This window comes from Coregonus lavaretus (genome assembly GCF_964263955.1).
Source record: "Coregonus lavaretus genome assembly, contig: HAP1_SCAFFOLD_1948, whole genome shotgun sequence".
Taxonomy (NCBI): domain Eukaryota; kingdom Metazoa; phylum Chordata; class Actinopteri; order Salmoniformes; family Salmonidae; genus Coregonus; species Coregonus lavaretus.
In genome coordinates, this window is record NW_028164056.1 from 71142 (window position 1) to 84664 (window position 13523).

The 13523-nt window shown below is 43.4% G+C and overlaps 1 protein-coding gene across 1 annotated transcript in view; it reads right to left on the reverse strand.

The window, feature by feature from the left end:
• The window catches only part of LOC311117500 (glutamate receptor-interacting protein 2-like), a gene marked incomplete at both ends in the record, with an annotated part of 81208 nt that extends 68647 nt beyond the window's left edge, over positions 1-12561 (reverse strand). Inside the window, one exon of the mRNA XM_084192423.1 lies at positions 12522-12561. Within this exon, the coding sequence (XP_084048549.1) occupies positions 12522-12561 (40 nt within the window). The remainder of the gene's footprint in view (positions 1-12521) is intronic.
• Positions 12562-13523: the final 962 nt, after the last annotated feature.

Here is a 13523-nt window from a genome sequence, read left to right on the forward strand (position 1 = left end):
GGTTTCATCAATCAAATGCATTTTATAAAGGTATTCTTACATCGGCAGTGGTTGAAGACTTGAACGCCAATAACAACCCATTCAGTTCGATTGGCTGAGTAATGTTTGTAAACCAATCTGAAGCTTTTCTTTTTCAACTAAGCTTCTATTGAGTCCTACACAGGTGCTATCAAGGCAATGAGTTTTAACAATATCCCCATGATTCTTCTTGCAATTCCAAAGAAACATTTCACTTGATGGCAACAACCTGCTTAAGCACATTTACTGTTGATGACTGCATTTCACTGACAGACCAATACAGGACAACATGGTGGTAACAGAAGGAGTATGGAATGAATCTCAATTTTCAGAGAGGCAGCATGGTTAAGAACAATATCAGTCTAATTCTTTAGGATTTCCTCCTCCAAAGCTTCTCTATTCATCTCTTATCTGATGTGAATCCACAACAAGGATAGCTATTGCAATCACACAAACACCCCCCACCCCCACATGTGCACCCCCTACACCCCCCCCCCCCCCCCATCCCCACCCCCACACACACCCCCACACACACACTCAACCACTACAATCAGTTATCACACGGCTGCTGCGATTTACTGGTGCAAAATGCCTTATTATGTATATTATGATAAGAAGAAAGCCTCTGCAGGCGTTATAATGACCTGTTGTCTACTCCACTCTAGAATAACATGTTAGAAACAAGCATCTGGGGGATAAAAGCTGTAATTTGTTTAATGACTACTTGGTATTACTTGTAAAGACGCTGCCTGGGCTGTATCGAGCTATATGGAAGTTTCGATTTGTCATAGACATAGAGAATAAGAGAGGCGGCCCCCTCTGGCCCTAAACCTGCCTCTCTCCGTCTCCACCTAATGCTAGGACACCACTAAGATGGCCCATTGTTTAAGAAAATGAGTAGTGAGATTGGTCATAGACATAGAGAACGAAGGAGAATGACAGAGAGAGGACGACTCTGGCCCTATAAAGGCGTCCGCATGCTTCCCAGCCGAAACAGTTCGGAAGAGTTCGTGCATATATTATGACGACATTTTGTGACGTTTTTGTTCATTTTGGACTTTGGTAAGGATTTTTTTTTTCTTGAAGCAAGCTGAAGTTGGTTTGCTGAAGTCTACGCCCCTTTCGTTGGTGATTGGTCAACAGTAGGGATTGTAATTAATGACAGATTTCTTGAGTTGAGGAAGTGTATGCTGGCTACAGTGTCTCAAAATGGACAAACAGTACTATTGCCACTTTTTTCTCGTTTTTGAAGCAAAGGTCTTTTAAGGGGAGTATGCGAGCAACACTCTTTCGGTTCGCTTAGTCGACTTCGGCTAGCCGCCAGCCAAACTGAAGCTGATGCCTTAATCTTCTGTCTCTCTCCATGGGGGTTTGTGGGCAACAACTGGAAACCAGACCAACAATACATAAATGAACCAGTTAAGTGTGTTGATTGAACGTCTTTCTTCTTAAGTAGTTAGAGGTCGTAAGAACAGTTTGTCACGATCAAAGAACCGTTGATAACAGGTCAAACGTTTGCCCTCAGAATATTCATGCGAGGAAAATGACATGAATGACAACGGATGGCTGAATAACAGTTTTTTCCATTACAGTCAACTCATTACCGCATCGAAATCTTAATTTATATGTCCATCAAACGGGAAAATGTCATAACTTGGTCACCTTGCAGGAGGTCTTCTGCTGTTCATTCCACACTATGAGCCAACACAGCCTGAAGAAACCTATAAAACCCTTTCTTCCATGGACAAACCCAACTGTTCTCCACTACTCTGCATCAAATTACAACCTATTCCCTATCCTATTCCCTATCCTATTCCCTATCCTATTCCCTATCCTATTCCCTATCCTATTCCCTATCCTATTCCCTATCCTATTCCCTATCCTATTCCCTATCCTATTCCCTATCCAGTGCATTACATGATTAGGGTTGCAAAACTCCAGGAACTTTCAATTAATGTCCTCGTTTTTTCCAGAAATCCTGGTTTGGAGGATTCCGGATTTCCTGCTTATTTCCTCCCGAGTCTGGGAATCCTCCAACCTGGATTTTCTGGAAAACGAGGACATTTATTGATTTTGCAACCCTATACATGTTTGACCAAAGCCGTATGTGGCTGCACTGTGTTGCTATGGTCAAAAGGGGTGCGCTCCTATACAGGACATATGATCTATGAGCCTCTGTCTGCCTGTGTGATGACAGACTGAAGCTAACAAGCTGAGCATTATTACTAATCACATTCCCTCCCCCCATCTCACCTCCTCTCACCCCTCTACTCCTCCCCTCTTCTCCCCATCTCACCCCCTCTTATCTCCCCCCCCCCCCCCTCCTCTCCCCGTACTCCTCCTCTCCCCGTACTCCTCCTCTCCCCATACTCCTCCCCTCCCCATACTCCTACTCTCCCCATACTCCCCCCCCCCTCCTCTCCCCGTACTCCTCCTCTCCCCGTACTCCTCCTCTCCCCATACTCCTCCTCTCCCCATACTCCTCCCCCCCTCTCCCCATACTCCTCCTCTCCCCATACTCCTCCTCTCCCCGTACTCCTCCTCTCCCCATACTCCTCTCCCCATACTCCTCCTCTCCCCGTACTCCTCCTCTCCCCATACTCCTCCTCTCCCCATACTCCTCCTCTCCCCATACTCCTCCTCTCCCCATACTCCTCCTCTCCCCATACTCCTCCTCTCCCCGTACTCCTCCTCTCCCCATACTCCTCCTCTCCCCTGCTCTTCACTCCTCTCCTCTCCTCCTCTCCCCATCTCCCCATCTCTCACCTCCACTCCTCTCCCCTCCTCACCCCCTCTCTCCTCCTCTCTCCTCACCTCCCCTCCTCATCTCCCCCCGCTTTCCTCCTCTCCCCATCTCACCCCCTCACCAATCTCACCCCCTTATCCCCTCCCCCTCTCCTCTCCCTTCCCCACTCCTCCTCCCATCTCCACTGCTCTCTCCATCTCACCCCCTTCATTCCCTCTCCCCTCTCCCTCGCCTCCTCTCTCCCCCTCTCTCCCCCTCTCTTCCTCTCACCGCTACTCTCCCTATCTCTCCCCTCCTCTCTCTTCCTCACGCAATCTCACTCCCCTCTCCCCTCCTCTCCCCTCCATCTCCACTCCTCTCCCCTCCGACTCTCCTCATCTCTCCATCTCCCCATTTCTCCCCCTCTCCTCTCCCCATCTCCACTTCCCTCCCCCTTTCCTCAGCTCTCCTCCTCTAGCCCGCTCTACTTCTCTTCTCCTCTCTCCCCCTCTACTCTCCCCATCTCACCCCCTCTCCCCTCCTTTCTCCCCCTCTCCCCTCCCCCTCATCTCCACTCCTCTCCTCCTCTCTCCCCATCTCTCTCCCCTTCTTCACTCCTCTCATCACCCCCTCTCCCCTACTCTTTCCCCATCTCTCTCTCCCCTTCTTCACTCCTCTCCTCTCCCCTCCTCTCCCCTCCTCAACCCCACTGGGAGAACATTTCCCAGGGTAGTGAAGCATGACTGCTGCCTCTGCTTCTAACCCAACCATGCTGTGATACAGAGCCTAGTCTAGCATGCTGTTAAACAGCTCCCGGGGCTGCGTCCCAAATGACACCCTATTCCCTATATAGTGAACTACTTTTGATCAAGGCCCTATAGTCCCTGATCAAAAGTAGTGCACTACATAGGGAATAGGGTGCCATTTAGAACACAGCCCTGGAGGATCCACACAGCCAGGCAAAAACAAGATTATTTGAGTTTTGTGATGACCAAATGGATGATTGTGGTAATGTATGGAGAGACAGTCACATCAGATAATATTGAAAGTGGGATATGATTAGTAAAATACGTTTCAAAATATCCCCACAGCTATGTCTGACTGCATGACCATGTCAGTTGATTTCAATTATATTTCTTGCTTTCAATCTAACTTTATAATGAATAATGAGCTTGAAAAAAAAAATCTATTCATTTTACTATTTCAAACAAACCAGGAAAATCAGTGGTGGGCAAATCTTACTTAGATTGTCTGAGGAATTACCATGTTTAGATATCACCATGTTTAGATATCACCATGTTTAGATATCACCATGTTTAAACATCACCATGTTTAGATATCACCATGTTTAGATATCACCATGTTTAGATATCACCATGTTTAGATATCACCATGTTTAAACATCACCATGTTTAGATATCACCATGTTTAGATATCACCATGTTTAGATATCACCATGTTTAGCACAAGTACAGTCCAAAACCAACCCTGACAGTGTGTAAAATGCAGGGCCGGCCCTCCCATTAAAGGCAGCAGCTTGTGGCGGCACTTTGAATTTGGGGCGGCATTTTGACAATTGGCTGCCGCCCTCCGCCGCCCCTGATCGGCTGCTACACCGCCGACGGCGCCCCAGTCACCATCTCATGGCTGCTACACCGCCGACGGCACCCCAGCCACCATCTCATGGCGTTGCTGCAGCCGACGGCACCCCAGTCACCATCTCATGGCGTTGCTGCAGCCGACGGCACCCCAGTCACCATCTCATGGCGTTGCTGCAGCCGACGGCACCCCAGCCACCATCTCATGGCTGCTACACCGCCGACGGCACCCCAGCCACCATCTCATGGCGTTGCTGCAGCCGACGGCACCCCAGCCACCATCTCATGGCTGCTACACCGCCGACGGCACCCCAGCCACCATCTCATGGCGTTGCTGCAGCCGACGGCACCCCAGCCACCATCTCATGGCTGCTACACCGCCGACGGCACCCCAGCCACCATCTCATGGCGTTGCTGCAGCCGACGGCACCCCAGTCACCATCTCATGGCGTTACTGCAGCCGACGGCACCCCAGTCACCATCTCATGGCGTTACTGCAGCCGACGGCGCCCCAGCCACCATCTCATGGCGTTACTGCAGCCGACGGCACCCCAGTCACCATCTCATGGCGTTGCTGCAGCCGACGGCGCCCCAGTCACCATCTCATGGCGTTGCTGCAGTTCCTGCCCTCACCCCATTCCCGCTTCTCCCGAAGTTCACTCCCACTATCCTTGGTAGCTATGGTGATGTGTGTGTTTATATGGGATCATCCAATTGTGAAACATTATTACAAATGAATCTGCCAATTAAATGATTGTTTAGTTTTTTTATGTTTGTGTATGACGAAGATGTTAGTGATTAAGGCAGTAGCCTAACCTAGCCGGTTAATGTTAGCTAGCTGCTACTAGTGGATATCATTGTAGCTCAAAGGAAGCTATAGAGATTTGAAACAATTTGCTACCATGTCTAAGAGACAAAAATTATCAGGAAGCGAATATTTTTTTAAAACGAATGAGAAAAGAGGCACAGTCTCTAAACCAAAGTAATTCGCTGCTGAAATGTATCAACGTGCAGCAATGTCCATCAGCCGGTGTGGAGAATGACAAGCCTCTGAAGACAGGCCATTCATTCGCAGAGAACAACGAGCCCCCGTTCGCTGATTCTAGCAGCGAAGAGGGCAAACCGGGGGAGTCCGAGCCATGCACTTCCACTGATGATGACAGCTCTCTGGCTGGACTATAACAGGTGGTTGCACCAGGCCTATCCACACCTCCAAACAACAACCCGATGGATTCATCGCTCCCCGTCCCCGATGACAGTGGTGGTGCTGCTGCTAAATCCAACTCCCAGACAAAAAACGTGCAGCGAACACTCGCTGAACCTGGTTCTCTCTGATGCAGCATCGTGTTGCTTGGAGGCGGCTGAGTTTTTTAACACCATCCAAGACATTTATACATTCATACAAGGTTGGAGGCAAACAGCATTGCCGCCAAGATGAACAACTTTAGCTTCATGTGCACAGTGGTCGTTTGGACATCTTGTTTTAAGTGAACATCACCAGTTAGAGTTTGCAGGCGGTGAGTTTTAACATTTCACTAGCAGCTGAACTCAACCAGGGTATTCCTCCAAGACTACCACTCCGATGCAGCTTTCGCTGGCGCTTTAGCAAGCGCAAAAGAGTTGGCAGAGGAGATGGGTATTGAGCCCTGTTTTCCAGTGCAGCCCACGGTCCGTCCCAGGAAGAAGATAAGTATTGTTTGGCTATGAGGGAGAGGATGAGCCTGTGACTGACCCTCAGCAGAAATTCAAAGTACATTTCTTTAATCAGATTCTTTGATTCTGCTATCCAGTCCGTCAACAGGCGCTTTACGCAGCTCGAAGAGCACAGCAGGATTTTCAGCATCCTGTACAACATCCCCACCATCAAGGACATGGACACTGCAGCACTTACCAGCGACTGCGCAACACTGGAGAGGGCCCTTACGTACGGGGATTCCAGGGACATTGACACAAAAGATCTGTGCAATGAGCTCAAAGTCTTGAGCAGGAGACTGGACAGTGAGACAAAACCGACGCACTGAAGTACATATCCAGACACAAAATGGCCTCCTTGTATCCCAATGCCTTTGTTGCCCAGAGAGTTCTTCTCACACTCCCCGTGACAGTGGCAAGTGGAGAGCGCACATTCTCCAAGCTCAAACTCATCAAAAACTACCTGCGCTCTACTATGAGTCAAGAGAGACTCAATGGACTCGCCACCATATCAATTGAGCACGAGTTGTCTTACGAAATCAACCTCCAACAAGCAGTGCATGCTTTTGCTGCCAGGAAGGCCAGGCGAGTCAACTTGTCTTTGAATAAAAGGTAAGCGTTGATCATACACTCGCATTAATTTGTAAGATTACTAAATTATCTATCACCTGTTTACTTTGTATTTTTTTTAGATTTAAATAGACTAGATCCTAATCTCTCTCTCTCTCTCTCTCTCTCTCAGATTATTTGATTTCATGACCATGGACAGACATCGCTAACTGCAGAGGAAAGAGGCCACTCTAGGTGGAGACTAAATAAATAAATGCTGAAACTGATGTCTGACAATCAAATTCGCTATGTAAATAAACGAAATTCGTTAAGGTTGGGTCATTGACATAAAGCTTATTTTACACTGCTCCAGCGAAACGAGGCCCGCCATGCATTTATGAAACCACTTGTTCGGGCTTACTAGCCACTGCCGCCCCCAATTATCATTTGCCATGTCTTGTCAATCACACACACCTGGTTCATATCCCCTCATTAGTCCGTGTATAAGTGTTCCCTCTGCCCCCCTTGTCCTTGCGGGTGATTGTTTAATTGTGAGAGTAGTGTAGCTCGTTGGAGCGACTCGTACCATTTTGTTGCCAGGGTAGATTTTTCCCCTGTGCCTATGTATTGTTGGATCTACTTGTTACAGTGTATTGCCAGGGTAGATCGTTTCCGGAATAAACTCTGTATTCTGTGATTACCCTCCTGCGCCTGACTCCTTCCATCACACTCACCACAGGTGGCGTATTACTAATAAGAAACTCGGTTTCCTACCATAGGTAGTTGGTTGCAACATTGTAACTCTTCAATGCAGGGGTTAAAGTACAATTCCCTTCTGCGTGGTAAGGGACCTCCTATATGTGCACGCGTGCGCCCAAATGTTTTATGGCCGTAATCATAGAATAACATATATAATTGGAGCCTATTACTTCCTATTACAAAGAAATAAGTGGTAAGCCTACCTGCTAGACAGACACGATTATGCTATCCATTGATGTCCTCTGTAGCTCAATTGGTAGAGCACGGCGCTTGTAACGCCAGCGTAGTGGGTTCGATCCCCGGGACCACCCATACGTAGAAATGTATGCACACGTGACTGTAAGTCGCTTTGGATAAAAGCGTCTGCTAAATGGCATATTATTATCATATTATTATGTCGGTATAGCCAAATACTCCAATACTGTCGCATGCACTGATTAAATACCACCGTGCCTGGGAAGGGCTTGGTGTGTTTGGTTAAAACCAGTGCTCGAATTGAGTGAGGGTATCACATACCCTTTGTTAAAGAAAAGGGCAAAAAGGATATCTATTGTTTGCTTTATGTTTTGAAATAAATGCATAAAACGTATCCAAATTATATAAAGCGTTCTATAAGGACGCTTAACTCGGTGATGCCTCATGGTAGAAACAAGCTTTAAAATGCCCGCGAAAGACGTGACTCCGATGCATATGGGGATATACTGATCCCTCTCTATGACATTCTGAAGCTGAGCTGCAGCCTATAATATTCGAGGAGATAAAAAAAATAAATGGACTTCGCTATTCTATCCCTATTAATTGAGATTTTATCTTTCTGAAAAGAGAAGATGTTTGTTTAAACCCAGGCAGCTTTTAGGGAAGCACTTCTGTTGTTGGGTTATACAACGGACGAGTAGCCAGCAGTTGAAGCTTACATTTTTTCTGCGTCGGTAGAGCCTCTGTCTGAGTGGAAAGGTGACTTTTGAAACGGCCATGCTTAGATCCATAAGGATGTCTATGATGTAATTATTTGCAAACGGCTTTGCTAACATGACACTCTGGTTTGACATTGAGAAATATGGGGGGGCAGAAGGTCCAGGGCCGGCCCTGGTAAAATGTTGTAAGTGAGACATGAATGTATCCTAGATTACTTCACTGCTGTCTACAAACAGCCCCCACACAATATTCAATGAAACACAAAGATGAGACACACAACACAATGACTACTGTATCTCACAATAACACCCATATAACACACAACACAATGACTACTATATCTCACTATAACACACAACACAATGACTACTATATCTCACTATAACACACAACACAATGACTACTGTATCTCACAATAACACCCATATAACACACAACACAATGACTACTATATCTCACTATAACACACAACACAATGACTACTGTATCTCACAATAACACCCATATAACACACAACACAATGACTACTATATCTCACAATAACACCCATATAACACACAACACAATGACTACTATATCTCACTATAACACCCATATAACACACAACACAATGACTACTATATCTCACAATAACACCCATATAACACACAACACAATGACTACTATATCTCACAATAACACCCATATAACACACAACACAATGACTACTATATCTCACTATAACACCCATATAACACACAACACAATGACTGCTATATCTCACAATAACACCCATATAACACACAACACAATGACTACTGTATCTCACAATAACACCCATATAACACACAACACAATGACTACTGTATCTCACAATAACACCCATATAACACACAACACAATGACTACTATATCTCACTATAACACACAACACAATGACTGCTATATCTCACAATAACACCCATATAACACACAACACAATGACTACTATATCTCACTATAACACACAACACAATGACTACTATATCTCACTATAACACCCATATAACACACAACACAATGACTACTGTATCTCACTATAACACCCATATAACACACAACACAATGACTACTATATCTCACTATAACACACAACACAATGACTACTATATCTCACTATTAACACACAACACAATGACTACTATATCTCACTATAACACACAACACAATGACTACTATATCTCACTATAACACCCATATAACACACAACACAATGACTACTTTATCTCACAATAACACCCATATACACACAACACAATGACTGCTATATCTCACAATAACACCCATATAACACACAACACAATGACTACTATATCTCACAATAACACCATATAACACACAACACAAATGACTACTATATCTCACTATAACACCATATAACACACAACACAATGACTACTATATCTCACTATAACACACAACACAATGACTACTATATCTCACTATAACACCCATATAACACACAACACAATGACTACTTTATCTCACAATAACACCCATATAACACACAACACAATGACTACTATATCTCACTATAACACACAACACAATGACTACTATATCTCACTATAACACACAACACAATGACTACTATATCTCACAATAACACCCATATAACACACAACACAATGACTACTATATCTCACTATAACACACAACACAATGACTGCTATATCTCACTATAACACCCATATAACCCACAACACAATGACTACTATATCTCACTATAACACACATATAACACACAACACAATGACTACTATATCTCACTATAACACACAACACAATGACTACTGTATCTCACTATAACACCCATATAACACACAACACAATGACTACTATATCTCACAATAACACCCATATAACACACAACACAATGACTACTATATCTCACAATAACACCCATATAACACACAACACAATGACTACTATATCTCACAATAACACCCATATAACACACAACACAATGACTACTATATCTCACTATAACACACAACACAATGACTACTATATCTCACTATAACACCCATATAACACACACAACAATGACTACTGTATCTCACTATAACACCCATATAACACACAACACAATGACTACTATATCTCACTATAACACCCATATAACACACAACACAATGACTACTATATCTCACTATAACACCCATATAACACACAACACAATGACTACTTTATCTCACAATAACACCCATATACACACACACACAATGACTACTATATCTCACTATAACACACAACACAATGACTACTATATCTCACTATAACACCCATATAACACACAACACAATGACTACTGTATCTCACTATAACACCCATATAACACACAAACACAATGACTACTATATCTCACTATAACACCCATATAAACACACAACACAATGACTACTGTATCTCACAATAACACCCATATAACACACAACACAATGACTACTGTATCTAACAATAACACCCATATAACACACAACACAATGACTGCTATATCTCACAATAACACCCATATAACACACAACACAATGACTACTATATCTCACTATAACACACAACACAATGACTACTATATCTCACTATAACACACAACACAATGACTACTATATCTCACTATAACACACAACACAATGACTACTATATCTCACTATAACACCCATATAACACACAACACAATGACTACTTTATCTCACAATAACACCCATATAACACACAACACAATGACTGCTATATCTCACAATAACACCATATAACACACAACACAATGACTACTATATCTCACTATAACACCCAATAAACACACCACAATGACTACTATATCTCACTATAACACCCATATAACACACAACACAATGACTACTTTATCTCACAATAACACCCATATAACACACAACACAATGACTACTATATCTCACTATAACACACAACACAATGACTACTATATCTCACTATAACACACAACACAATGACTACTATATCTCACAATAACACCCATATAACACACAACACAATGACTACTATATCTCACTATAACACACAACACAATGACTGCTATATCTCACTATAACACCCATATAACCCACAACACAATGACTACTATATCTCACTATAACACACATATAACACACAACACAATGACTACTATATCTCACTATAACACACAACACAATGACTACTGTATCTCACTATAACACCCATATAACACACAACACAATGACTACTATATCTCACAATAACACCCATATAACACCACAACACAATGACTACTATATCTCACAATAACACCCATATAAACACAACACAATGACTACTATATCTCACAATAACACCCATATAACACACAACACAATGACTACTATATCTCACAATAACACCCATATAACACACAACACAATGACTACTATATCTCACTATAACACACAACACAATGACTACTATATCTCACTATAACACCCATATAACACACAACACAATGACTACTGTATCTCACTATAACACCCATATAACACACAACACAATGACTACTATATCTCACTATAACACCCATATAACACACAACACAATGACTACTATATCTCACTATAACACCCATATAACACACAACACAATGACTACTTTATCTCACAATAACACCCATATAACACACAACACAATGACTACTATATCTCACAATAACACCCATATAACACACAACACAATGACTACTATATCTAACAATAACACCCATATAACACACAACACAATGACTACTATATCTCACAATAACAACCCATATAACACACAACACAATGACTACTATATCTCACTATAACACCCATATAACACACAACACAATGACTACTATATCTCACAATAACACCCATATAACACACAACACAATGACTACTATATCTCACAATAACACCCATATAACACACAACACAATGACTACTATATCTAACAATAACACCCATATAACACACAACACAATGACTACTATATCTCACAATAACACCCATATAACACACAACACAATGACTACTATATCTCACAATAACACCCATATAACACACAACACAATGACTACTATATCTCACAATAACACCCATATAACACACAACACAATGACTACTATATCTCACTATAACACACAACACAATGACTACTATATCTCACAATAACACCCATATAACACACAACACAATGACTACTGTATCTCACTATAACACCCATATAACACACAACACAATGACAACCAGGCTTACCAAAGCTGTTCTTCACGTCTCTCCTTAGACCACACAGCATGGCTTCAGTACAGCGGGGCTTACTGTGTTCTCAGAGCATCCAAAGGAACCAGTAGCAAACAGTTGCCAGTACAGCTGTGTCCAAGTCACTGTGTTCAGACTATCAGATGTATTTAGCAGAGTTTGTCTATATAAGCACACGGCAGGATTCCAAATGGCTGTGTTCTCAGACCATCCAGTTACTAGAAGTCTAACATACAGTAGGATCCCAGTCACTTTGTGCTCCTAGACTCAGACCATCCAGCTTTAATCCAGGAATTGGAGCAGGGTTTGCTGTACCATACAACAGGGTTCCATTTGCTGTTCAGATAGACAGTCTTGCTGTGCTGTGCAGTTCCAGACACCCACATCTCTCTCTCTCTCACCGTACCATTCACCTGGCATTAGTCCTGCTGCTGTGGTTGCACCTCAACATCACTTATCTTCTCCTCCCGTGGACTGGAGCAGATTTATTCTCTCTCTTCACAGGTTTATGTCTGTCTTCAGTGACATACATGCCTCTCTCACTCTCTCGCTCTCTCTCTCTCTCTCTCTCTCTCTCTCTCTCTCTCTCTCTCTCTCTCTCTCTCTCTCTCTCTCTCTCTCTCTCTCTCTCTCTCTCTCTCTCTCTCTCTCTCTCTCTCTCTCTCTCTCTCTCTCTCTCTCTCTTCTCTCTCTCTCTCTCTCTCTCTCTCTCTCTCTCACACACACACACAGCAGTCTGAAGTAGCTCCTTCACACTCACACACTGGTTGGATTCAAGCAGCTAATCTAAAAATGCTCCACTGCCTCTGCCACAGAAAGATATCCAATGAGCAGTGTCTTCAAGTGTCCTCTTGCCTCAGGCAGGATGGAAACCTGAACTCTCTCTTCTCTTCAGTCTGGTCGGTTGGTCTTTGATCTTCAGTGCTAATGTTTGCGGCCACCCTCAATCACAGTCATTATTAATACTTCTCTGTATGTATAGCTGTGTGTTACAGCAAC